The sequence below is a fragment of the Chenopodium album genome, chromosome 27 (genome assembly GCF_948465745.1).
Source record: "Chenopodium album chromosome 27, dcCheAlbu1.1, whole genome shotgun sequence".
Lineage (NCBI taxonomy): Eukaryota > Viridiplantae > Streptophyta > Magnoliopsida > Caryophyllales > Amaranthaceae > Chenopodium > Chenopodium album.
Genome location: NC_137860.1, coordinates 3,897,642 through 3,920,668, shown reverse-complemented (window position 1 = coordinate 3,920,668; position 23,027 = coordinate 3,897,642). Strand labels below are relative to the sequence as shown.

At 35.9% G+C, this 23,027-nt stretch overlaps 3 protein-coding genes across 3 annotated transcripts; 2 read left to right on the top strand and 1 right to left on the bottom strand.

The window, feature by feature from the left end:
• Positions 1-749: 749 nt before the first annotated feature.
• On the bottom strand, positions 750-14,423 carry LOC145620859 (GBF-interacting protein 1-like). The gene is made up of 11 exons (XM_081675579.1): positions 13,931-14,423; positions 11,221-11,264; positions 9,009-9,114; positions 8,399-8,516; positions 7,996-8,294; positions 7,721-7,861; positions 6,705-7,092; positions 4,499-4,781; positions 4,109-4,261; positions 2,152-2,658; positions 750-1,627 (listed from the first exon to the last, which is right to left on the bottom strand). Exons 1-11 carry the CDS (start codon positions 14,094-14,096, stop codon positions 1,334-1,336), a joined length of 2,499 nt encoding a protein of 832 aa, XP_081531705.1. The 5' UTR covers positions 14,097-14,423; the 3' UTR covers positions 750-1,333.
• Positions 14,424-16,404: 1,981 nt separating this feature from the next.
• Positions 16,405-19,808, top strand: LOC145619429 (uncharacterized). Its single transcript, XM_081674113.1, has one exon. It carries the CDS (start codon positions 16,515-16,517, stop codon positions 18,489-18,491), a length of 1,977 nt encoding a protein of 658 aa, XP_081530239.1. The 5' UTR covers positions 16,405-16,514; the 3' UTR covers positions 18,492-19,808.
• Positions 19,809-19,922: 114 nt separating this feature from the next.
• Positions 19,923-22,214, top strand: LOC145619430 (putative aldo-keto reductase 2). The gene is made up of 5 exons (XM_081674115.1): positions 19,923-20,215; positions 20,309-20,509; positions 20,966-21,138; positions 21,225-21,327; positions 21,710-22,214. Exons 1-5 carry the CDS (start codon positions 20,000-20,002, stop codon positions 22,046-22,048), a joined length of 1,032 nt encoding a protein of 343 aa, XP_081530241.1. The 5' UTR covers positions 19,923-19,999; the 3' UTR covers positions 22,049-22,214.
• Positions 22,215-23,027: the final 813 nt, after the last annotated feature.

The window sequence follows — 23,027 nt, the reverse complement described above, 5'->3', positions numbered from 1 at the left end:
AGGAAAAACATATTCATGTTGTATCTTTTTAAATTCGTCTCAATAGCTACTATCATAATATATAACGTTTATATTTTTTACTTATGTAGAATTAAAGTTATTGACCATTAAAGATTTACATTGACAAGCGTGATAAAAGAAACAAGTCAAGTAAAAAAGAACAGGAAGTAGTAGATATCATGGTTGGCTTCTAGATTTTTATTAATGATGTCTTTAAAAGTTGTTCCGCCAGATTTCACCAATCTTAACAGCAGACAGAGAAACGATTGGTCGAACCAGCCAACACACACAGCCATGCTCATTGCCAAACAAGACCATAATGATCGCCATACGACCACCTACAAACCCATTAGCTTACTTACAAAGTATGGACCATCACCACATCTACATAAAATTACATAGTTAGGACTTCGGACCATTATTACATCCACTATAAACTCGAGACCCAACTGTTTAGAACAATAGTACAGCAACAATACCCTTCATAAAGAATGGGTTACAACTTATATGGACAATAAGTCAATAAATAAATATATCTCATAACCAACTTTTCTTCAATGTAAAAAAAAAAGAAAAAAGGGCCTGAACGAGATTAGATCACCAAATATACTAAAGACATGTCTGTCTGGAAAGTACAGAAGCTGTAATACGCGAACACATTCTTTCACAAGGCAGCAAGTGCAGACAGCTTATGAGATCAAAGAGAATCTCTAACTAGAAAATTCACGGAAACAATAGAGAGAATCAAGTGAGACAATTGCGAGCTGCTTTTGCTTAATACCAAATACAACAATTTCAGTTCATTCAATACATCCTCTTCTTCCCAACAAAATTCACTTTACAGATAAGAGAACAGAAAGAAGAAAATGGAGAAAAAGGGGGAATTCAACTAACCTACATCTTAGACCTCTTTTTATAAATCCTAACCTTCATAAACTTCGAAAAATACCTTGCCAGTCACTCAAGTAAATTCTAATACAAAACTTGAATTTTTTTTTTTTTTCCAAAACAAAAACTTTAAATATGACTGGGGGAGATCAGAAAACCATATACCAACAGAATGAAAAAGAAACCTGCTCATATCACCCCCCAAGCTAGCTAAAAATTCGTAATATTTAGTCAATGGCAGATTGTCATTCTATACCTCAATTTATGCTATTAGCACCACCAGAAGATACCTTTGGCTAATCCTTCGGCCTGCTTTTATGATGTTATGTCCTCACATACAACCCCCATATAATCTTTTTGATATTTTCAGCAATTATCAATCCCAGAGAACTCCCACCATCAAAAGATCTTGTCGAGCTTACAAGAAAAGGGCACTCATTCCAGATCAGTAGTTATTTGGCCAATTCATTTGTGCATGTTGAGATTGTTGATAAACATTAGCTGTCGCACCCGCCATATCAACAGCCCCAGGCATGGCCTGGGATTGTTGTAGAAAGGGATGCACACTAGCTGCTGTAACTGCTTGAGCAGGATGGTAGATGCCGGCAAAAGTACCTTGGCCAGCCTGTGTTGGTGCAAAAGTCACATGCTGACCTTGAGGAAGATTGTAGAAAGAGTTTGCTGGTAAATTGGCAATGTCACGACCTGGTGCAGGAATCCAGACAGTTGAACCTTCGCTCTGCAACACAGTAGAATTTAAAATCACCCCACAACCACTAGAAATGCAAGACAGCCAAAAAATAGTGTACTAAAAAACCAATAAAAATAAAAATAAAAATAAATAAATAAGGGACATAAGGTAGTTAAGGCAAAATAGAAAAAATATAAATATTAACCACTTGAGCTCATGCACATCAACACCCAAAGAAAAAAAAAATAAAAATAAAAATAAAAAATAAAAAGTCCTAATCAACTGACACAAGATGCTGAGCCAACATTAATTCCAACTAAAAACAGCACAAGCATCCAGAACAAAATGTAAACCCTCCCTATGTTCAGTTTGTTTCCAACTATGTTCTACGTAAGGGAAAAGCTTACAGAGCATACAAAAAAAAAAAAAAAAAAAAAATTGCATGAGATTGAGGTCTCCTCCCCCCTTCCCCAACCCCCTTTTTTTTGTCCAACACACATCACCAGGTAAGTTTTGTCATAATACAATTATAAAAAGAAATAAGGTAAATAAAATGGCAAGAACAAGCTAACCTGTTGCCCAATATACATATTATTATCCTTATACTGGGATGCAGCATGTTCCTCATTTGCTGTTGAATTTCCAGCTGTAGACGCTGAAACAGGACTGTAACCAACTGGTGATGCCCCATATGGTCCATAACCTCCACCTACACCCATGTGCATTGAGTTCCCAGTATTACTTGCTGGCTTATACTGAGACATTGGATATTTAACTGCTGTAGGACCCGCCGCAGGAGCAGGTTGTGCTGGATATACATTGCCAGGCTGAGCTTGCTGAGGGAATGCATGATGATTACCAAGAAACTGATGCATGGCAGGAGGTGGGACGTAAAATGGAGGAAAATAATGGCCATAGGGAAGATAATTTGGAGGGTAATGTGGCATATGAACTCCAGCTGGTTGGCGGAAAAGAGGCATTGGCTGTTGAGTGACACCTATAGAGTTTGGCATCACACCAGCAGCTTGAGTTACAAGTGGTGTTTGAGCAGCTGTTGACAAGACCATAGAATTTCCACCCTGCAAATGGAATAAACAGAAAACAAATGCATAAATGCAGGAATTACTAAATAAAATAAGATCAATATCGATCTGATAGATTTTTAAAAAAACTGTACAAACTAGCAAGGGCACGTCAGAAAATTAAAGCGACTTCACTCGAGTTCCATATATATACATATGCAGCATTTAACATATCAATTCATGGATTTCCAACATGACAACTAGACCCTTCTATAATCAAGTTTTTAACCAGAGTCCAGACACTTCACAACAGACTACAGAGCAATCCATTTAAAAACCTACTCAAGGTCAAGTACGGATAAGTGTCAAACATGACAGTTTAAATGTCTCAAAATTCAGCAAAATCGGACACAAAAGAATTTGAATTATTCATGTATATACGTAGTATTAGATGTTTGCAATAACAAAAAAAGGTTAAAATAATAAAAACATTAACCCAACACCAAAATAATCATTAACATAAAATTCCTCGCTTCATTTTTAGTTGACACATTTCTAAATCATGTTTGCCAATGCATAAATTCAACTGCTAACATTTTCAAATCCCAGTAAGTTAAAAATCATAAAAAGTCAAGACATACACTTTGAGAAGAACCAAATAAGATTTCTATTTTTTTTTTTTAAATCAAACAAGATTCCACATGACCATGTTTTTCCTTATCTATAAAATCCATAGGCTTGTCAAAGAAGAGGTGGTAATTAATGTCAAAAGTCAAACTTCAATAAAGTGGGTTACTGTGAGATAAACTCCTCTCAATCTCTCATTATCAACCCTAGAATGAGACATGCACAACTAATTGAAACCCAAGTTACTTTTATAATGATTCACCAGGGGCCAGATAGTACATTTAGGAGACGAGATCAGCCCTTCTGGGGCCAGATAGTACATTATTAAATAGGAGATGAGATCAGCCCTTCTTTCAAACAAATATAAGCCAATTTCTTGAAATGACTGTAGCCTTAAATATCACTCAAGTCCTTGAGAAAGGATACCAAAGTTATGTATGAGAGAGCAGCACATGCCTCCAGCTTTAAGGGAGAAAGTAAGGAGTAATACGTAATTAAACATTTAAACCCACCAAAGCAGTTAAAATAACCAAAAGCAGGAAGAATGCTAGAACTCAGCGGGCACAAATTTAGGATTGACATTTAAAGAGACATTATATTGTTAAAACCCTTTTTAAAGTAAATAAAATATATAGAAGCCATAAGTAAAACAGAACCCAATCAAGTGGAGTCACAACATGAGATGAGCATGAAAACTACTTCTACAGGCCTTCCCACAATTCAACACATATCCTCTAATGTTTAAGGTCCCGATTACAGAGGATGATCATATCTGTCTCTTAATAAGAGGGTGTATAATGATCAATAAAAGGAGAAGGCATGCTCTGTTTAAACATTGCACCATTAGCCCCTTATGCTTTGAAATTCTTTAATAACATACCTCTGTCAGAGATTGGGAAGGCAGGACTGCCACATTCCCATTGTACTTTGCAGCAGCTAAATGTGCAGGAAAGGGGGACACACGGCCATCACTGTCTGCTCCAGAGCGATAAAATTGGGCATAAAAGCTTGAAGGATCCACTGGTTGTTGTACCTGACCAGTAAATCAAATTAGTACATCAATAACCTTACCCAAACAACAGGGGGTGAAAGGTGAAATATAGATATTGTCAACATATTGTAGCAGTACAATGTATGAGATTTAAGGATTATGGAAATATTACACACAAATAACCCACCCCTATATCTGCCAAGCAACTACTTAGCAGGATCAAACATCCATCGGACAAAAGATCCAAATTGACATCAGCAAGGAAAATAAAGCACTTACTACAAAGCTAGATGCTCTAGAAGCATCACGAAGTTGTGTCTCTGAGGCCTCTGGTGATCCTAATGGGTTGCCAAGCATTGGCGGCAACAGACCAAAATTATAGCTGGTAGAAGTATGGACATTAGAATGCTGAGGACCACTAACTGTCTCCTTTGAGTCATTGAAATCAGGTACTGAATTAGTTGGAGCGTTGACATCACCAGATGACAAGTTCTCCTCAGGCTTAGGCGATTGTGAACGATCAACATAATCAACTTCCTCTTCAGGTGACAATGTGCTCTGACTGCAGATTAATATTGAAAATTGTTAAGTTAAATAGATCACAAGATCAAAGCATATTATCTCCATAAATAACAGATTTAATAAAATTGCACTTCAGATATTTGTTCAAACATTAGGTATAACATACACAGTAAATTTAAATAGCAAATCATGCGAGCTGAGATATAGAGCGTACAACTCAGACGTCTTCAATTATTTCACATCGATTTTCATATTTGAACTTTGACCATTTCTAATTTTCTATAGTAAAAAAAATTATAATAATTTGATATTTTGAAAAGATAGATGAAGGCAAATAAGATAATACTTTACAAAAATACATAATATCTGTTTTATATATTAGTAGATAAATAAGTAACAATAAAATAATGAAAAAAGAAATCTATTAATCTTTAAGAGGAAATCAGAGTAAAGCCAAATGCTTTAGAAAGAAGCATTGATCACTGGACCACCCTTGCCCAATCTATATTGCTTTAAACTCCTAAGCATTCACAATCAAGGAAACGACTGCAAAACCACCTTCACAGGCAATGTGGATGATTTGAACCTGTTCCGGCCTAATATATTAATCATGATCAGCTCAAAAATCGTTACAATGCGGTCACGGCCAAGATATAAGACCATGGCCCTAAGTCCAACTTCAATGCCATTTTCACAACCTAGGCAATAGTGCATTTCTTAATTATTTTGAATATAGCCAGTCATAATTCTCACCTTAAGAAATACTCCTAGATCTAACAAGTACATATAAGTTTAATTCAGAGTATTCAATTACAAAATTCATACTAAAGACCACTTCAAGGTTACTCCTTTAGCCCCTATTTGTTTGAACCACTTGACTTTTCAAGCTCTCCAGAACACAACTTAAAACATAAATATATCAAATTTTGCTACTGCAAAATTATAAAATACGAAGTATGATAGTTTAAAAGGAACATTGAAACAAATCCAACAAGATTCCACATGACTGTTATTTCTTACGGATTAGTGATAATTTATGGTCAAAGTTTTTAAATTTTGACTCACAAAATTGCAATAAAGCAAACAAATAGGGACAAAAACACGATTCAAGGTTAAAAAATTCAGTCAAAATCTTAAAAATCAAATATTAGTTTATAGAAGTTCAGGCCAAGTAAAATAAGTATAAGTGAATTCAGTTTACAATAATGAGCACATACAAGGTCAACAATTCAGTATAGAGCAAATCAATTCTGCAGTTTCAAGTTGAAAAGAATTTCCATCACCATTCAACTATCTCTTCTCCTCACATATCTCTTACTTTTCTCACTTACACTACTGAGAAAAGATGACCAACTTAAAGCAAAGTAGAGTGCCACTAGAGAGAATTAAAAGGATGATATACCAAGGAATGCTGCAGCTTATTAGAGCAATCCTCACAATAACTGGGCAACAGATGAATACATTAAACGTATGACTAGACCATATGAGCAACAGTATCACCAAGATAAGTAGTTATAACTATAACGAGCCTATGACATCCCAAAAAAATTGAGGACAAAAAAATCTTCAAAGGTTAAATGATTAACCATGTACCTCCTAGACCTCTAACCCCATCCACATTTACATAATTGGCAATTATGTGGACAATACCAATTCAAAGTACTCTTCCTTGAATATACAAACAGAGCAGCCATGAAACACACACACACACACAAATACATAAATAAAGAACATCCAAGTCAAAACTTAATCCTCCTTGCCGGATAATAGAGCCAACCACACAATTGTACTGTGCCAGTAACTTGGACACTGATTCAAGCCTAATTAAATAAGTGGCATATCAGGGAAAAAGACAAAGAACATTTTTAAAGAAAGAATGGCATCCTGGCAGGTATAGGCTGACAGCAAATAATTCCCAAGTTGGTTGTATAATGTAAGAGAAAATGTATACAAAGTTTCATACCTAGCAGTCTCCTCCACTGTTTCTTCAATAGCCTGTTCTGTCTCAGAAGCGGATTTCAAGTTTTCAGCCTCAGATTCGCTGGAGCTTTTTGAAACAATAACAAAAGTAGCATCAAAGCTTCCAAAACTCAAACCAGTCCGCACAGCATCAGGTACATGTATGTGGTTTGGAATAATAACATGCTGAGCATCCTTCACATGCAGTAGACCTTCCAGCTCCTTCTCTAGCTTGTTGGTAGCACAAGCTGAATCAGTTATGTTTTCCACGGATTGAGTGTCAGCACAAGATTCAGCTAATTTGTTGGAGCCTTCAGGTGCAGCTGGTGTTTTAAGTCCTTGAACAGTATTTGTGTTGGTCACCTTTGGCTTCCACTCCTTATTGGGCCCCACTGAAACATAAAAAGTTGGTTGTGTAAATATTTAAATGTTCATTATTGAGCACCTATTGACATCAGGCAGAAATAAGACAATTAAAAATCAGAAAGGGCATAGCAAGGAAGAAATTTGCCCTCAGACAGCAAATGCATATGACAACATAATCCAGCTACAATCAATTCTCCAACTGAATTAATCTTAACTAGCCCAGCAAGCTTAGTCACAAAGACATCATCCAAGTATCCCTATCCTACAATAATAAACGTGACAAAGAAGTAAAGATGCAATAGGCATGTTGCATTGCATGTTGCGACCTGGCAACTCCTCCTTAGCCTATCTCCCACGCAAGCGGAAAGACTGGGTAAACCTGGGGGTCCCAAGCACAACAAATAGATTGTTCCTAGATAATACAACCCAATAGTGAAGTAAATGCATGAATGACTCCTATTGAGTTGGAAAAAATAATAACCGGACAGTATTTGCTTTAAAAGCATATCATTAGTGCTAACACTATCCAGTGCCAAAGTCTAGCCCTACAAGTCAACCGAGAAAGAACTGAAACACAGATTATCACAGAATTTAGTTTTGTCGCTAAACAGTCAGGTGCAACAGATATCTTGACGAGAAAAAGAACAGGAATACCTTTTTGAGAGCCCAAAGCTTGCTGTGAACGGCTACCATAGTTAGAGGAAGGTCTACTGGAGCTTCCATGACTCAATGATGAAGGCTGCAACAATTCTGTAGACTGATTCTTCACAGCATGTGACTTGGCACCCACTTTGCCTGACATCAAGTTACCAACATCAGGAGCAAATTAAGCATACAAATACATACAAACAAACAAAAAACCTCGGTTCTTTATAAATCAAATAAGTAAAAGAAAACCCTGATACTATATATTGGTTAACGGCCATCACCAGCATTTGATTTGTTTTCAGGAGAAGTATTTGCATTTGGCTCCACATGCGAGTGCTGGATTCCAACATCACGTTTAATGGTGCCAGCACCAGCAGGGACATCAGTAACATTAGAACCAACAGCTGGGGAGGTTGCTGCCAAAATAGATTCCACATTTACTCCAGACACCATGTTCGATTTCTTGCTTCCACCACTCAGTGTCTGTGTCTCAAGTTCCTTGGCACCACTTAAGGTGTTGGCGCCTTTAGTACCCCCTGAAACTACATTAACTGGACCATTGGGCATCTCTGTCACAGAGCTGTAGACGATAAACAAGAGTATAGACATGTAAAGGTTGTGACGCCAGCAACAAGACCGTATATGAATAGTTGCTTTAAAGGAACAATTTCAACAAGATGTAACCTTCCATCTTCTTTTCTCTTTATCTCCTGAACTGGAGGAGATGAAATAGATCCACCTTTGTTAGAAGATTGGGTGATTCCATTCTCCTTAGCAGGATTACTTTTTCCACCGCCAGCATCTGAAAACATTGTCCCAAAATTCACATTGATGATTCATAGTACAGATCAGAATAAAAAAAAAATAAAAAGTGAAAATCACAGTAATATAGCATGAATACAAGTTATCATAAAAATGAAATCACATTGACTAATTTTTTATTTTTATTATGAAATATATCATGATTTTTAAACACAAAAATATCAAAAAACTGAAAAATACAATAATACTGAACAGGCCATAAGAAACCACAAATATAATATCAAATATAAGTTATCAAACAGCTAGAAAATAAAACAAGAGAAAAGCCAAAATTTGGAAAAGAAAATAGCTACTATTGCTACTAACATCAGACAGAAGACACGTGCAATTTTAAACATTATGTGTGGTTGTATAGTCTAAAGTCTAAACAAAAAAATTATGGTCAAAATAGTTTTTCTGAAAGTTTTAGATATGATAAATTGCTACAGAGCAATAATGACATGAACCCAATAAAGAATAATCTTCAACTCACCTGATGCTGCATAACGAGATGTATAATTACCCCGTCCACCACGATCACCCCGTCCTGGAGGACCAGGTCTCCACCGTGAATCAACTATATCTCGGCCAGTCTGGTTCTGTATTATACAAACACAATAAGAACTCACAATGCAAAATGCAATCCAACCAACAGGTGCAGCAGCCAACAATGACTGTCTCAGTGCAGAAAGTCCCACCAATTACGAATATCAAACAAGGGAAACAGGCATAAAAACAAAAATAGTGTAGCAGAGAGAATGTAGCAAGTGGGGCATGTATAGGGAAAGGTAAAGATTTTAATAGGTGGTTTTGTATAAGATATAGTAGGAAAAAGAGTGTCATAAGTGGAGTTAGTGTAAGATGAAGTAGGAAAAAGAGTAGCAAATAATTGAAAATAGGAAAAAGCACTAACATAAGTGGGTGAGAGAGGAAGTGTAACCACCTTTAAGGAACGGATGTAGTAGAAAATTGGAAACCGAAATAGCTTAAGAATTTTATACCCCTAACAAGAATGATATAATAAACAAGTAGCATGATTCCTTCAGACAATATCCCAAAGATTTACAATAAACAATATATTGTTATGACAATGGCAATATCAATCATTAAACTTCATTTCCCCCCTTATGCGAGCAGCATCACGCCAATCACAGAGGTTACAAAACAATGTATGATACACAGAGCATGCATTGTTTGATGCCTTAATAGTCGAAGGCTTTTCCAAATGGACTATTAAGAAGTACTTTCTTAAACCTCCTTAAAAATCATGTACGGCTGAAGAAAAATCAGTGAGGCTCAAGTAAAAATAATTTGTCCTAATGAAGAATAATGCTAGCAGCAGCGCAGAAATGCTGACTTGGTGACTCTCAAGTAGGTTGAGACAAATAAGTTGATCAATGATGTTCAATGCCAAGAAAGGTAAAAGCAGAAATTGGAAGTCTTTTCCAGTTCTATGGTTAAATGCAACTAACATTTGGGCATCAGGGTTGGACTGCCTTAAATGGTTTGAATAAGATCTAGAAACACTGTTGTTACTGTAGCACTGCACACACACATCTAGCTTTATACATCCCGATAGAAGTTACACACGACATAGAGATGCGTCCCTGATGGAGAGCACAACCCATAAAAACCATGGTCAAGGATAGGGGCATTGCAGGAGCAAAAGGCAGATACTTTAGTGGGAAATTACAAAGGGGCTTAAATGCCAACTTCTCTAATTTAAAGCCCCTCTAAACAGCAAACAGAACAGGGTCTCCAAGAAGTAGTATAATTGTTCCAAGTTCCAAGTCTGAGAAAGGATCTTCATTACGAAAAGTATCCATTTAAAGCGGTCACACATGCAACTTTTTCATTTCTACTATACAAAGGTTTTCACTTTTCAGCCAAAATTCCAAAACCAATTCAAGCTAATACTAACTGCCCGATGCATTACAAAAATTAAAGAAATTTGGCTGAAGCCAACCCTTGTTTATGCCAATTTATTCAAAACCAAGTGCTTGTTTAGTTATGCATTGAAAGTAACGTTTCCTACAAAATCAATATTCACATGTACTAGGAACTATTATATTTTGTTTGGTTGCTTATGGAATGTTCACTTGCGTAAAGGAATCTAGGTGAATAAATCCCTCCTTTTTGTGGGAAGTAGAGATTCCTAGGAATTGCAAATTCCAATGTTTCTGTAAACCAAACAAGTTCATGTTCTTCCACTTCCTTTCTAATTCACAAGACTACATTGGTCAGCAAAACAAGCACCAAGTCTAGCCAATTCCCTTTACCAGCAATGACTTAATCATCTTTTACAATATAAGTAACACCAGCAATAACAAAAAATCAAAAATAGTCTAAATGTCAAATGCTAACCTCATCTTTTTAAAACCAACACACACACACACAATTTAGTTACCTCCTTTTTATTCCCGGTACACATTTAATAAATGGACAACGATGACTTATTATGATAAGGAGAGAGAAACAGCCATATTCCAGCTTACAAAATATGAGACAGCTAAATTTTATCATTTAAAAATATAAAAACACCAAATAACCTATAAACACATTTAACGTTACTGTCTCAATCATAGTTAAAGGTCTAGACAGCCACTGAGCCAATAATTGCTGACATAAAATAAGTACTTCTACATCAGCACTCAACAAAGTTAACTTCAGAAAATTCATCTAAATACACTAATTTCAAGACTTACCTCTTTTTTCCGATCCTTTCTCCTTTTCACTTCATGGAAGGTATCTAAAGAACATAAAAACAGCGTAAGAATGCAAAGAGTAATACAAAATATTCAATAAAGAGTATAAGTTTGCAACTGCAACAAATTCATTACATATATGTACGACAGTTGAAGGAATGCTTATTCTCAATAGCTTATAAAAAGGGTCATAAATTTAAAATGAAATTTAAAAAAAACGTCAGCTTACTATAACCTAAACCAAGCTTCAAACTAAACACCATCAAGATTAGCATGCAAATCATCTTAGTATTGAAACAGAAAATAAACTAAATCTCCCTGTGAATACCATGAACATTTTACATTATTTCAATGGTTTGGTTTGCATTTTGGCAGACTAAATGTGAGAAGTATCCCATTAGTGTAAGGAGAATATTGAATCCCTCCAACATCAAACTTTCTTCAATATTAAGACTTATCAACAGACTTGGGAAAAAAAAAAAAAAAAAAAACTAGTTCTTTCACCTAATATGCCTATTACCACAGTTGTCAACTGTGCAGCCACATGGATATCAGAATAAGTCAGTGCAAACAGAAAAAATCAGTTTAAAAAACAGCTCACTGGAGAAAAACCATAATCACCACTACTCTGCATCAGCAATCAATTAAGAAAATCAACTACCCCACATCAGCATTGCATACACACAAGTTCATGAACTTTACAAATACATTATTAAGAATTTCCCGTGTTATCCCTTTCATTGTCTTTCATTTACCATTATTGTTAGATTACTCCTTCCAACTCATATTATTTTCCACCCTTACCATTGTTAGTTGTCTCAAAATTATTTGCGCACTAGCCTTTTCAAGTAAACTCTCTTATTATCTCTTTCTAACCCCACACTATCTCCCACTTTTCGATCTTGGGAATCAGGCTGCAATCTTCATTGTATTGTCTTTACTTATACACAAGGAGAGAGTACACAGAAGATGCCTAGGAGGCGTAGGGGGAAATTCTTTTCAGTCACAGATATTGTCACGTATATTCCCATCATTACAAAAATGCTTTGGAATACAACATCAAAAAGAAGAAAATCCACAACACTAATAGTGTGCTCAGAGGCACACCTCTATTGCTAAAGTGCCTTAAGTCAACCTAGAGGTTGTAACCCTCAGCTGCTTCAGGGCAGGGCGTCAGGCGCACCTCAATTGCACTTAACAGTTCAACTATTACTATTAATTAAGAACTCCAAAAAGGTGACTTAAGAATATGATAACTTTCTCAATGGCAATTGCAAATTCACTCTCAAGTAAATAAGGAAGTTTTCCAATCAAGTCATGGACTGTTTTTAAGAATGAAACATGGGCCGTAACAGGGTATTAGGGATAAGAAAATGGAGAAACATAAGAAAAGGAAACTTTTGTGATCTCGAAATCTTATTTGAAGCCAACACCAAAAATGAAGGGATTATATCAAATACAACCAAAACCATGATGAAAGGCAAGTCCACGATCATAGGGGCACATCCACCCTTGCAAATTTGCAATCTTCCACCTTTCTATCCGACTACCCTAGCGCCTTAAATTGTCACGTGAAAGTGAACCATATGCTTGGCCCTAATCCAATTGTGTGCCCCCATTCACAAGCCTCCCTCTAGCCTTGATTCACTTCAAAAAAACTCAGCTTTATTTATTCATGTATGAAATAACCATAAATAACTAATTCCTTAAATTAACTAGACAAGCTCAAATGCCCATCAAGCACAATGACCTTCATTCTCTAGGGCAAAAATGGCAATATAAAGTAGTAAGTTAATCGTTCCAACTAAGTGTCTTTCATTCTTGACAGAGCATCTTAAGTTTTAAGACAAGTTCTATATGTGTCAGGTTTCGCGTGAAATTAAACATGAAACTCCTGAAAAACAAACATGCCTTTTTGCACCCATCAAACGAAGGTCATTGTGCCCATGGATTGGGATAGGACTAAGTGGGCACATCTTCGCACCTCCCATCAACTCATTTCAATTTGGCCTTGTAACTTGATGTTTCTTTTTACATTTCTAACAAAGAGTCAAAGAGTATTTATAGATAATGGTTAAAAAAGTCTTGCCATTGAGATTTTCAAAGAAACCTAGATAAAATGTAGTTTCCAATAACTACCAAATTGCCAAATAACCAATTGACAAAATCACTCAAAAGTCAAAATGTAATCACACCTCAGTGGATCTGCTAACTATATTATCCATCTTAAAAAAGTTCAAATTTCAAAACTTAGGTGCCACAACCACAACTCGATATAACTACACTTTAGAGAGGTCTAAATTTCCAAATACCCAAATTAGTTAAGACACCTAGCATATAACTGAATTAGCTCATACAGTTTTGTGTTCAAGTTGACATTCACTGAAGTGTACAAAGTACAGTAAACGGTTGCTTCCGAGGGCAAGGCGGGGAGCTCTTAGGTAACTAAAACCGACTTGCATGATGCTACATGGTTCTTCCATTACATAAAGCAAATTATAGCAGGGGAAGTTATAAAACACCAGCAACAACGAATCGAAAAACCGAGCAAGCTCTTAAACCGACCCAGCTCAAAACTAAACCACCCAATTGAACCAAATGATACAGCTAAACTACCAAAGCAAAAAAAAACACAATATATTAAAGCCGAAACACAGATCAACAGGACAAAATGGGGGAACAGAGAGAGAAAATAGGGAGCAAGACGAACCTTGAAGGAGGAGCTTTTGAGCAGTTTCATTAGGATCCATTGAACAATCCTTAAGCATTGCATAAATTTCTTCATCACTGTGATTTCCAGTGATCTCCTTGATGTTCTGGATCGTCTTTTTCACATTGTTAGGGATTGTTGACGACACCCTAACCCCACCACTCATTTTCACAACCCCCTCCTCCAAACCCTAAAAAAATCAAACCCCAATTTCAAAAACAAACAAAAACGACGTTTCCTCAATCAAATTAACGTTTCTGTGTAAATTGGGAAGAATTCAAAAAAACCCTAGAAAAAAAAAGAGGGAAAATTGGGTAAAATTGATTGGGGATAATGATAAAATTGGGGAAAAAGATGGGAACTTTGAATTGATCTACGAAGAAAGAGGAGAGAGAAAGAAAAGGGGGGAGAAGAGAAGAGGAGAGAGAGAGGAAGAAGAGAGAAGAAGAGAAGAGGGAGAGAGCAAAATGGAGAGGTTTGGGGGGAGTGTAGGGCTTTTTTGGTGAGTTTGACACTATGTACTTTTTCTTCTTCTCTTTCCCTCTCTCTTTTTTCACTTGTCTTTTTTCTTTATTGTTTTGAGTTTGACAACCAATTTTTTTCCCATTGGTGTAATTATTCAACTTTTTATCTCTATCCATTCCATTAGGGCCATTTTGATTTATTCAAGTGAACTGAATTAAACTAAACTGAATGTTTTTTGAGAGGAGAAAATTAGGAACTGAACTTGAGCTTAAGCTGAAGAGAACAATCTCTTCCTCGATTCATTTCCAAATCAAATTCGAATTCAGTAGGTGCAAAACTAAGTTGAATTGAGATTGAATTAACCTGGATCAAATCCAAAGTATATCTATATGTGGATTTGATTATTTTCGTAAGTATTAGTCGTATCTAATTGGGTACTAGAGTGATCTGATATAAATTTAAACCAAATGACTCATCACCCAAATATGACTCGATTTAACATGTAACAATCCGCTCATCTATATTAATCTATTAATGTGCACAAAGAAGTATATATTAAATGACAGAAGGAGTAACATATTCAATGACTTTGGATGACTAAACTAATTCAAATTAATGGAAATTAGAGTAACGAGAAAGAAACTAAGGGTTAAAAATGGACAAGTTAAGTTATGACCAGGAAAAGTAAGGTTTGAATTCAAATAAAATAATGCAGATTCACCACGTGGTAATAATATGGGAATTTCTATTACAAATAAGATATACTGAAAAAAGGAGAAGATTGGTACACAAAACATGGGGTTTGACAACATATGGTGTTCATGCATAAATCTACTTATTTACGTTCACGTGCCTCATTTCAGTTAGTTACTTTTTTAATAGGCAAAAGAAAAAACTCAAGAACCCCTCCTTACGATGAAAATTCTTAATAAATCAAAATAAAGAATAGAATATGAACTGGAATTATTTAAAACGTAGACATCCATATTATCAATCATTAAATGACCTGTGTAAGTGATCTAATTTGTTTCGTAATCTGCCTCATGGATGCTCCAACTTTGAGACCGAGTGAGAAGAGAACTCGTGTCGTCAATAATGTGCTCAATTGTCCACATGAGTGACCAAATGCCTTTTATTGAGCTAATGGTTGTAAATTGTCACCTTTCAATTTGACTTTTATGGAATCCTAACTGAAGTGCTAATTGGACTCCCTTATGAAGAAATGCGATTTTTGCTATGAATGCCTTGTATTGAACTTGAACATACATATCTTGACGAGGGCTTCGAACTATCTCTTATGATAACTCTTAATGTTGTTATGCTGTTACAAAATGAACTATCAATATTGAGTTTGAAAAAGGTGGTGGGAGGTGTCTTCCAAGATGTAAGGAAAATGAATGAGAGGAAAAGGTATGTATCACGGATTGGGAGATCTAATAGAGAAAAACGTAAATGCAAGACTTCATGCCACCTATTGAAAGTAAAAATTCTAGGTGGTAGATCCTATTCCTATATATTTAAGGTGTTCATCACAAAACACGTATTATAATAACATTTCTCGCTTTTCAAATACTCTAGTTAGCAGCTTAGTGGGAGATAGGTATGAAATTGATACCAAAAAGTAGTAAATTGGAGGTCAACTAGTAAGTTACTTATAAAATCACTCTCATGTGGCTAAAGAAATGAGACACTTACAACCTGTTACGAAAAAAAGTTGAAAACCATTGCACACATTTCTCAAGATCATCTTAGCGTACTTCTACACATGTACACACGAATTTTTAAGGTAAAGTTAAAAATTAGTTATATTCTGGTTACTCCCTTGCGTTTCTTTTGTTCTTTCCCCTTTTTAAACGTTTATTAATCCACGTTTTTTTACCGTGAATATACCTAATTATATTTTAATAATATATACAGAGTATAATGATAAAGTTTGATTTGTGTTCGAATTTATTCATTATGATGAATCAAACAATTCGCATATCATTTTTTTTTTTTCGAAAAAAATGAATTAGTTGTACAAGAAGTGACAAGTTTGATCTTGAAGAACAAAGTTGGGAAAATGTATGGCTTTTGTATATAGAAGTAGAGAAGACAATCACCTCTAAAACCCTTCAAAATGAGAAAACCCCTTGTTCTTCTCACACCATTTTCAACCTTCTTAAGAGCATCCATCTTCATCAATGGCATTCCACGCCATTATTTTCTCTCTCCTCCAGCCTCCAACTCCCAACCCCACCTCCAAATCCCTCGACCAAACCCTCAACTCAAATGGGTATTCTTCACTACTTCTTCACTCCCTCCACCTGAATGGATTGAGCCCTTCACCGACATCTCCGACGTCGTTTTACAACCCCACCAAAATCTCCAACCCTCCATTTGGGTATCTCGAATCCTCGAACTCCTTGATGGTTCATCATTAATGGAGTCTAATTTGAGTGATTATTGTAATAAGTTTTTGATTAGATTAACCCCTAATTTTGTTGCTTTTGTGTTGGGTTCAACTCAGGTGAAAACGAACCCAGATACTGCTTTTCGCTTCTTTTGTTGGGCTGGTAAGCAAAAGAATTATAATCATAAGCTTGAATGTTATGTTACTATGATTGATGTTTTGGGTGTTTCAAATGATGTTGATAGGATTAAGATTGTGTTTAGTAGGTTTAAGAGGTTGGATTTTGTTATGAATGTGAATTGTTTTAATTCTTTGATTAAGAGTTTTGGGAATTTGGGAATGGTTGAGGAATTGTTGTGGGTATGGCGGCGAATGAAGGATAATGGGATTGAACCTAGCTTGTATACTTATAATTTCCTTATGAATGGGCTTGTGAACTCTATGTTTATTGAGTCGGCTGAGCAGGTTTTCGAGGTGATGCGAAATGGGAAAACTCGGCCTGATATTGTAACTTATAATACTTTGATTAAAGGGTATAGTAAGGCTGGGAAGACCGGGAAGGCGATGGGGATGTTGAAAGAGATGGAGGTTGGGAATGTAGAGCCTGATAAGATTACTTACATGACTTTGATACAGCTTTGTTATGGAGAGAGCGATTTTGATGCTTGTTTGTCTCTTTACCATGAGATGGTGGAGAAGGGATTGGAAATCCCACCCCATGCTTATAGTTTGGTGATTTGTGGGCTTTGTAAGGGTGGGAAGTATGCCGAAGGAAATGTAGTTTTCGGGGACATGGTTCAGAGGGGATGTAAGGCTAACATTGCAATATATACTGCGTTAATTGATTCGTATGTCAAGGGTGGAAATGTGGAGGATGCTATCAGTCTTATGGAGAAAATGAAGAAAGAGGGTCTTTCTCCTGATGAGGTTACTTATGGCGCCATTATCAATGGGTTGTGCAGGAATGGTAGACTGGAAGAGGCCATGGAATACTTCAGGGTATGCACAGATAATGGGGTTGGTGTAAATGCTACCATATATTGCTCTCTTATTGATGGATTAGGCAAGGGAGGGAAAGTTAAGGAAGCGGAAAGGCTTTTTGAAGAGATGGCTGTGAAGGGTTGCACCCGTGATTCTTATTGCTATAATGCAATGATCGATGCTCTTGCAAAATGTGGCAAAATTGATGAAGCTTTGACACTCTTTGATCAGATGGATGATGAGGGTTGTGACCAAACAGTATATACGTACACCATACTCATAGATGGATTGTTTAAAAAACACAAGAATGAAGAAGCGTTAAAGTTGTGGAATACGATGATTGATAAGGGAGTTGCACCTACTGCAGCTTCTTTCAGAGTTCTTGCAATCGGGCTTTGTCTTTCTGGTAAGGTTACCAGGGCTTGCAGAATTTTGGATGACCTAGCACCTATGGGTGTCATACCTGAAAATGCCTGTGAAGATATGATTAACGCACTGTGTAAAGCAGGGCGCATTGAGCAGGCTTGTAAATTGGCTGATGGGATTGTTGATAGGGGTCGAGAGATACCTGGGAGAGTTCGTACTATATTGATCAATTCCCTGAGAAAAGCAGGAAATGCAGATTTGGCAATGAAATTGTTGCATAGTAAAATTGGTATTGGCTATGATAGAATGGGGAGCGTTAAAAGACGAGTAAAGTTCAGAACTCTCCTTGACATTTAGATCTCAGAGGTGATTGTTCATGAGGTGACAAAAACATTTGGGAGAGAGGAATCAAATGGTATACAACATTATTCAACGAGATTTGTGGAAATAATATATGCCATTTGAGAGGAAAAAAAGCACCAAACTCTCTTTGTATGAACAAAGGCAAGGCCCAACATTGTGCCAAGAGTCGAAGACTGCCAACTATCGAGGGATCAAACTAATGGGTGAAATCCGAATAGCCTTCTGTTGGTCGAAAAGTGCTATTGACATAAGGATTTTCAGTGTGCAGTCTGACATTTTGTTCTGTGAAACATTTTAGTGAACAAAGAACAAAAGAATCACATTAGGAAGAGGGAAAGCAAAGTAAATGATTCATCACTGAAGTATGTGAAATGCCTTGTATTATCCAACAACTTTTAAAGGCAAGGCCTTTCACTCATGTACTTCGGAATTTTGGAAGATCAAAGATGAAGTTATGTTTGGACATTAGCCAGGCCATTGGAGGTATAGATTTAGAAAGTACAAAATCAGTGATATGAAAACAGATTCAGAAAGTTGAGAAAATAATTAATCTTGTTTAATATGGAGTATTAAGTTTTTAACTTTGTTTCACATAAAATTGCTCTATTTTGACATTTTTAACTAGTCACACTTTCACTTTTGACCAATATTTTTCTACAAATATATTAAAACACACTGTATGTTAGAATGTACATTGAAGGGTAAAATCTTTGAATCTATATCAATTTATATTTTTTAATTATCAATATTTTATAACTTATTTATATTTTTTTAATTATCAACTTTTTATAACTTTTACTTGTACATCGTACTCCGTTTTTTTAATGCTATAAACCAATAATGGTCATAGTTATGTAAAACTCAAATTATTGCAAGGATTTGTGTTACGGTGAAAGTAGCATTTATAACCAAATTTTCTTATTTTAATCATTTACTAGTTCATTGCCCGAGCAACGCTCGAATATTCACGGGGAAAAAATTATATTTATATATTATTATAAGTTTGTATTTGTTTATAGATTGTGTGTATTTTTAATATTTTATTTAGTAAATTTGTTGTATTGCTCTATTATTTAGGCTTTTTTTTTTTTTTTTTTTTTTTTTGAAAAAGGTTGTTTATTTTTTTTTCAACAATTATCTTTTTATTTTCTAAGGAAAATAATATAAAAAATAAATAAATTAGCTTTTGGCGGGAAATTTTTTAATGTAAACGTGACACGTGTAATTCTAGAATATTTCTGGTGATTACTTTAGTATCTAGTATTGATGATTAATTGCACAATAATCGATGGGAGTAGTTGTATTGAAATTGAACATACAAACAATATTACTGACTCTTTTAATTATATGGGGGACCAATCTCGATCTCCATGACTTCATTACTTACGCTATCATTTTTTATCATATCTTTAAAAATATGATAGCCTTTTTTATGGAGTCACTTACTCAAACATAGGAAGAACAAAGTATAACAGAGAGATTGAAGCTTGAAACTGATAAAAATGGCCGCGGTTGTTCCGAGGATGAAGCTTGGTTCTCAGGGGTTAGAAGTGTCTAGTCAAGGTCTTGGATGTATGGGAATGTCTTTTTCTTATGGTGCTCCTAAACCCGAAGAAGATATGATCAATCTTATAAGCCACGCTGTTTGCTCCGGCATCACCCTGTTTGATACCTCTGACATGTATGGACCTCATACTAATGAGATCCTCCTCGGCAAGGTAATACCCTCCATTTTCTAGGCTTGTTTTTAACACTTTAGAGGTTTTTGACACAAACATGATCCGTATAATTTGGTATTGTGAATTAAACAGGCATTGAAGGAAGGATGGAGGGAGAAAGTAGAATTGGCTACAAAATTCGGGATTAACAACGTTGGGCCGAAAATGGAGATTAGGGGTGATCCTGCATATGTAAGGGCAGCATGTGAGGGAAGCTTGAAGCGTCTGGGAATTGATTGCATCGACCTCTATTATCAACATCGCATTGATACTAAAGTTCCCATTGAAGTCACGGTTCGTACTTGTCCATTACTTTTTTATATTTACGATTGGTTCATGACCGGATGTATAATAGACATATGCACAAATAATAGAGAAAGGCATAACATTGTTGGCCTGTTGGGGCGGGACTCGAGAGGTGCAAATTTGTAGTTGCTTCCTGAAGTCTATTGGCATATTGCTGACAGACAACATGTACATTGATTATGATGTCTTTGTTTGGTTAATTTTCAATGTTAAACTAGTTATTACAAATCTGTTAGTAACAGTAAAATTATATGAAGTATGCTTCTGAGATTTTTGGATTTTTATTCTCCAACTCAATCCGGCCAAGTTTTGCAATGCTGTTGAGTTACTTGAGTCCTCTATATGATCTTGGGCACAAGAGCGTTCTGAGGTCTAATTTTTCAACTGAAATGTATTCAGTTTCTTACTTGTGATAAAATTTATTTTCTTTACATGCTATTACAGATGGGAGAACTTAAGAAACTGGTTGAAGAGGGAAAAATCAAGTACATCGGTCTGTCTGAAGCATCAGCTTCAACTATCAGAAGAGCGCACGCTGCCCACCCATTAACAGCAGTTCAGCTGGAATGGTCCTTGTGGACCAGAGATGTGGAGGCCGAAATAGTCCCTACCTGCAGGTAAAACTTCTTTGATGCTCCATAAATTATATGTAAAAATCTTAAGAATTGCTGCTCTGATTTTGTTATTTTGGATGCTTCATTAGGGAACTTGGGATTGGAATTGTGGCATACAGTCCTCTTGGCAGGGGCTTTCTCTCTTATGGACCTAAAATTGTGGAGAGCTTTACTAAGGAAGACAGGCGACAGGTACAACTTACATCCTTATATATCCTTACTTCAAATGTTTCCCTCATCCATCAGGCAGCAATCCATTTAAAACACGAAAACTAGTTTGCTAATGTTTTTACTTTTCCGTAGTATATAGAAATCTATGCAGAAGTGATTTTTAACTCAACCTAAGTTGAAATGCCTTATGATTGTCCATTTCCATATCATATACGGAGAAACATAGTTTTGGAGATGGTTACTCGAGGTAAAACAAATAATATACAAGTGTTTGATGCATGGAAGATACAACTTCGATGTGTACATGTTATATACCTTCCTATTGCATTGCATTTGACAAGATCTGTATAGAGCAATGCTGACACTTTTCTCCATATTGATACTCGTATCTCTATCCTTCCAGTCCTTTCCGAGATTCCGCCCAGAAAATATGGAACACAACAAACACATATTTGAACAAGTTTCAGAAATTGCAGCAAAAAAAGGATGTACCCCTGCACAGCTCGCACTTGCATGGGTTCATCACCAGGGAGAAGATGTGTGTCCCATTCCTGGAACCACCAAGATTGAGAACCTCAACCAGAACATTGGCGCTTTGTCTGTGAAGCTAACTTCAGAGGAAATGGCCAAGCTAGAATCCCTCGTCTCTGAGAACACTGTTAAGGGTGATCGGTATGCATATCTTGCTAGCACCTGGAAGAACTCGGAAACTCCACCAGTATCCTTATGGAAGGCTGAATAACATGGTGAATCTAATGCTTGGTTGAGATAATGACTTTGTGTTACAAAACTCTTTGACCTTCAATTATTCCATAGTTCCCTTCTTTTACTGCCTTTAAATTATTGTAGGTAGTTGTGATAGTTTTTTATTTGACGAACTCATGGAGTCATCGGAAACCATCATTAATGCAAATAGCAACTGCTTTGAAATAATAGGTTTTTGGTTACTTTGATTTTCTGAACAGTTGAAATTGAACTCCATACAGTGTTTTTTGTATTTTAATTTGGTGTTTCTTTTTTAAGTTTGAATGAGCTATGGGACTATGGGTTCTTAACTCCAACGGTTCCTAACTATGCCCGGTCATCTTTAAAAGGTCGCAACTTTAAAAAGATCCTCCTCGAAATGATCCTTAACATGTTCTTATCGGCTATGTGCTACATGTCTAGTTTTCATTAAGTGATATGGAACTTTGGTACATCGACAGCTTGGGTTTGCTGGTTGTAGTGGTGGAGAGAGTGGAAGAGGAAAGATTATTTATTTATGTTTTTAGCGAATCACAAAAATTTCAACACGAGGAAATTAACCAGTCCAATAATAATAAGTTAAAGACTTTTTAAAAAAGAACCCAAAGTTGGAATCGGCAATAGTTGAAACATTTCTCGTACGAAAAGAATGTCCATAGTTGTGCCCAGATTTGAATGAACCAAACGAGCCTCAAAAATACAAATGGCAATGGAGAACTTGAACCGAGGTCAAAATTTCAATTCCAATACTATGTATTGTTTGATAAACGAGATTAAATGATAAATGATATGGAGTTCTCATCATAATTTACGACCTCTCGATCTACTTACTACAGCTTAGGATTACTTCGTATTATTTCTAAACTGAACCTATTATTTAATTTAGTTAAACTTTAATCTTATACAAAGTATATGTACATTAATTCATAAGAAAATAAAAAATAAGTACACCAAATGAGATCTTATTAAATTTATAT

Bases quoted from the DNA above. Each gene is read 5' to 3' on its own strand.
- LOC145620859 (XM_081675579.1), bottom strand. From the start codon at position 14,096: ATGAGTGGTGGGGTTAGGGTGTCGTCAACAATCCCTAACAATGTGAAA. The intron at 8,295-8,398 runs GTTACATCTTGT...TATCGTCTACAG, and splicing joins AAGAGAAAAGAAGATGGAAG to CTCTGTGACAGAGATGCCCA. The intron at 4,262-4,498 runs GTAAGTGCTTTA...TTTACTGGTCAG, and splicing joins CTAGAGCATCTAGCTTTGTA to GTACAACAACCAGTGGATCC.
- LOC145619429 (XM_081674113.1), top strand. From the start codon at position 16,515: ATGAGAAAACCCCTTGTTCTTCTCACACCATTTTCAACCTTCTTAAGA.
- LOC145619430 (XM_081674115.1), top strand. From the start codon at position 20,000: ATGGCCGCGGTTGTTCCGAGGATGAAGCTTGGTTCTCAGGGGTTAGAA. The intron at 20,510-20,965 runs GTTCGTACTTGT...ATGCTATTACAG, and splicing joins AAGTTCCCATTGAAGTCACG to ATGGGAGAACTTAAGAAACT. The intron at 21,328-21,709 runs GTACAACTTACA...CTATCCTTCCAG, and splicing joins CTAAGGAAGACAGGCGACAG to TCCTTTCCGAGATTCCGCCC.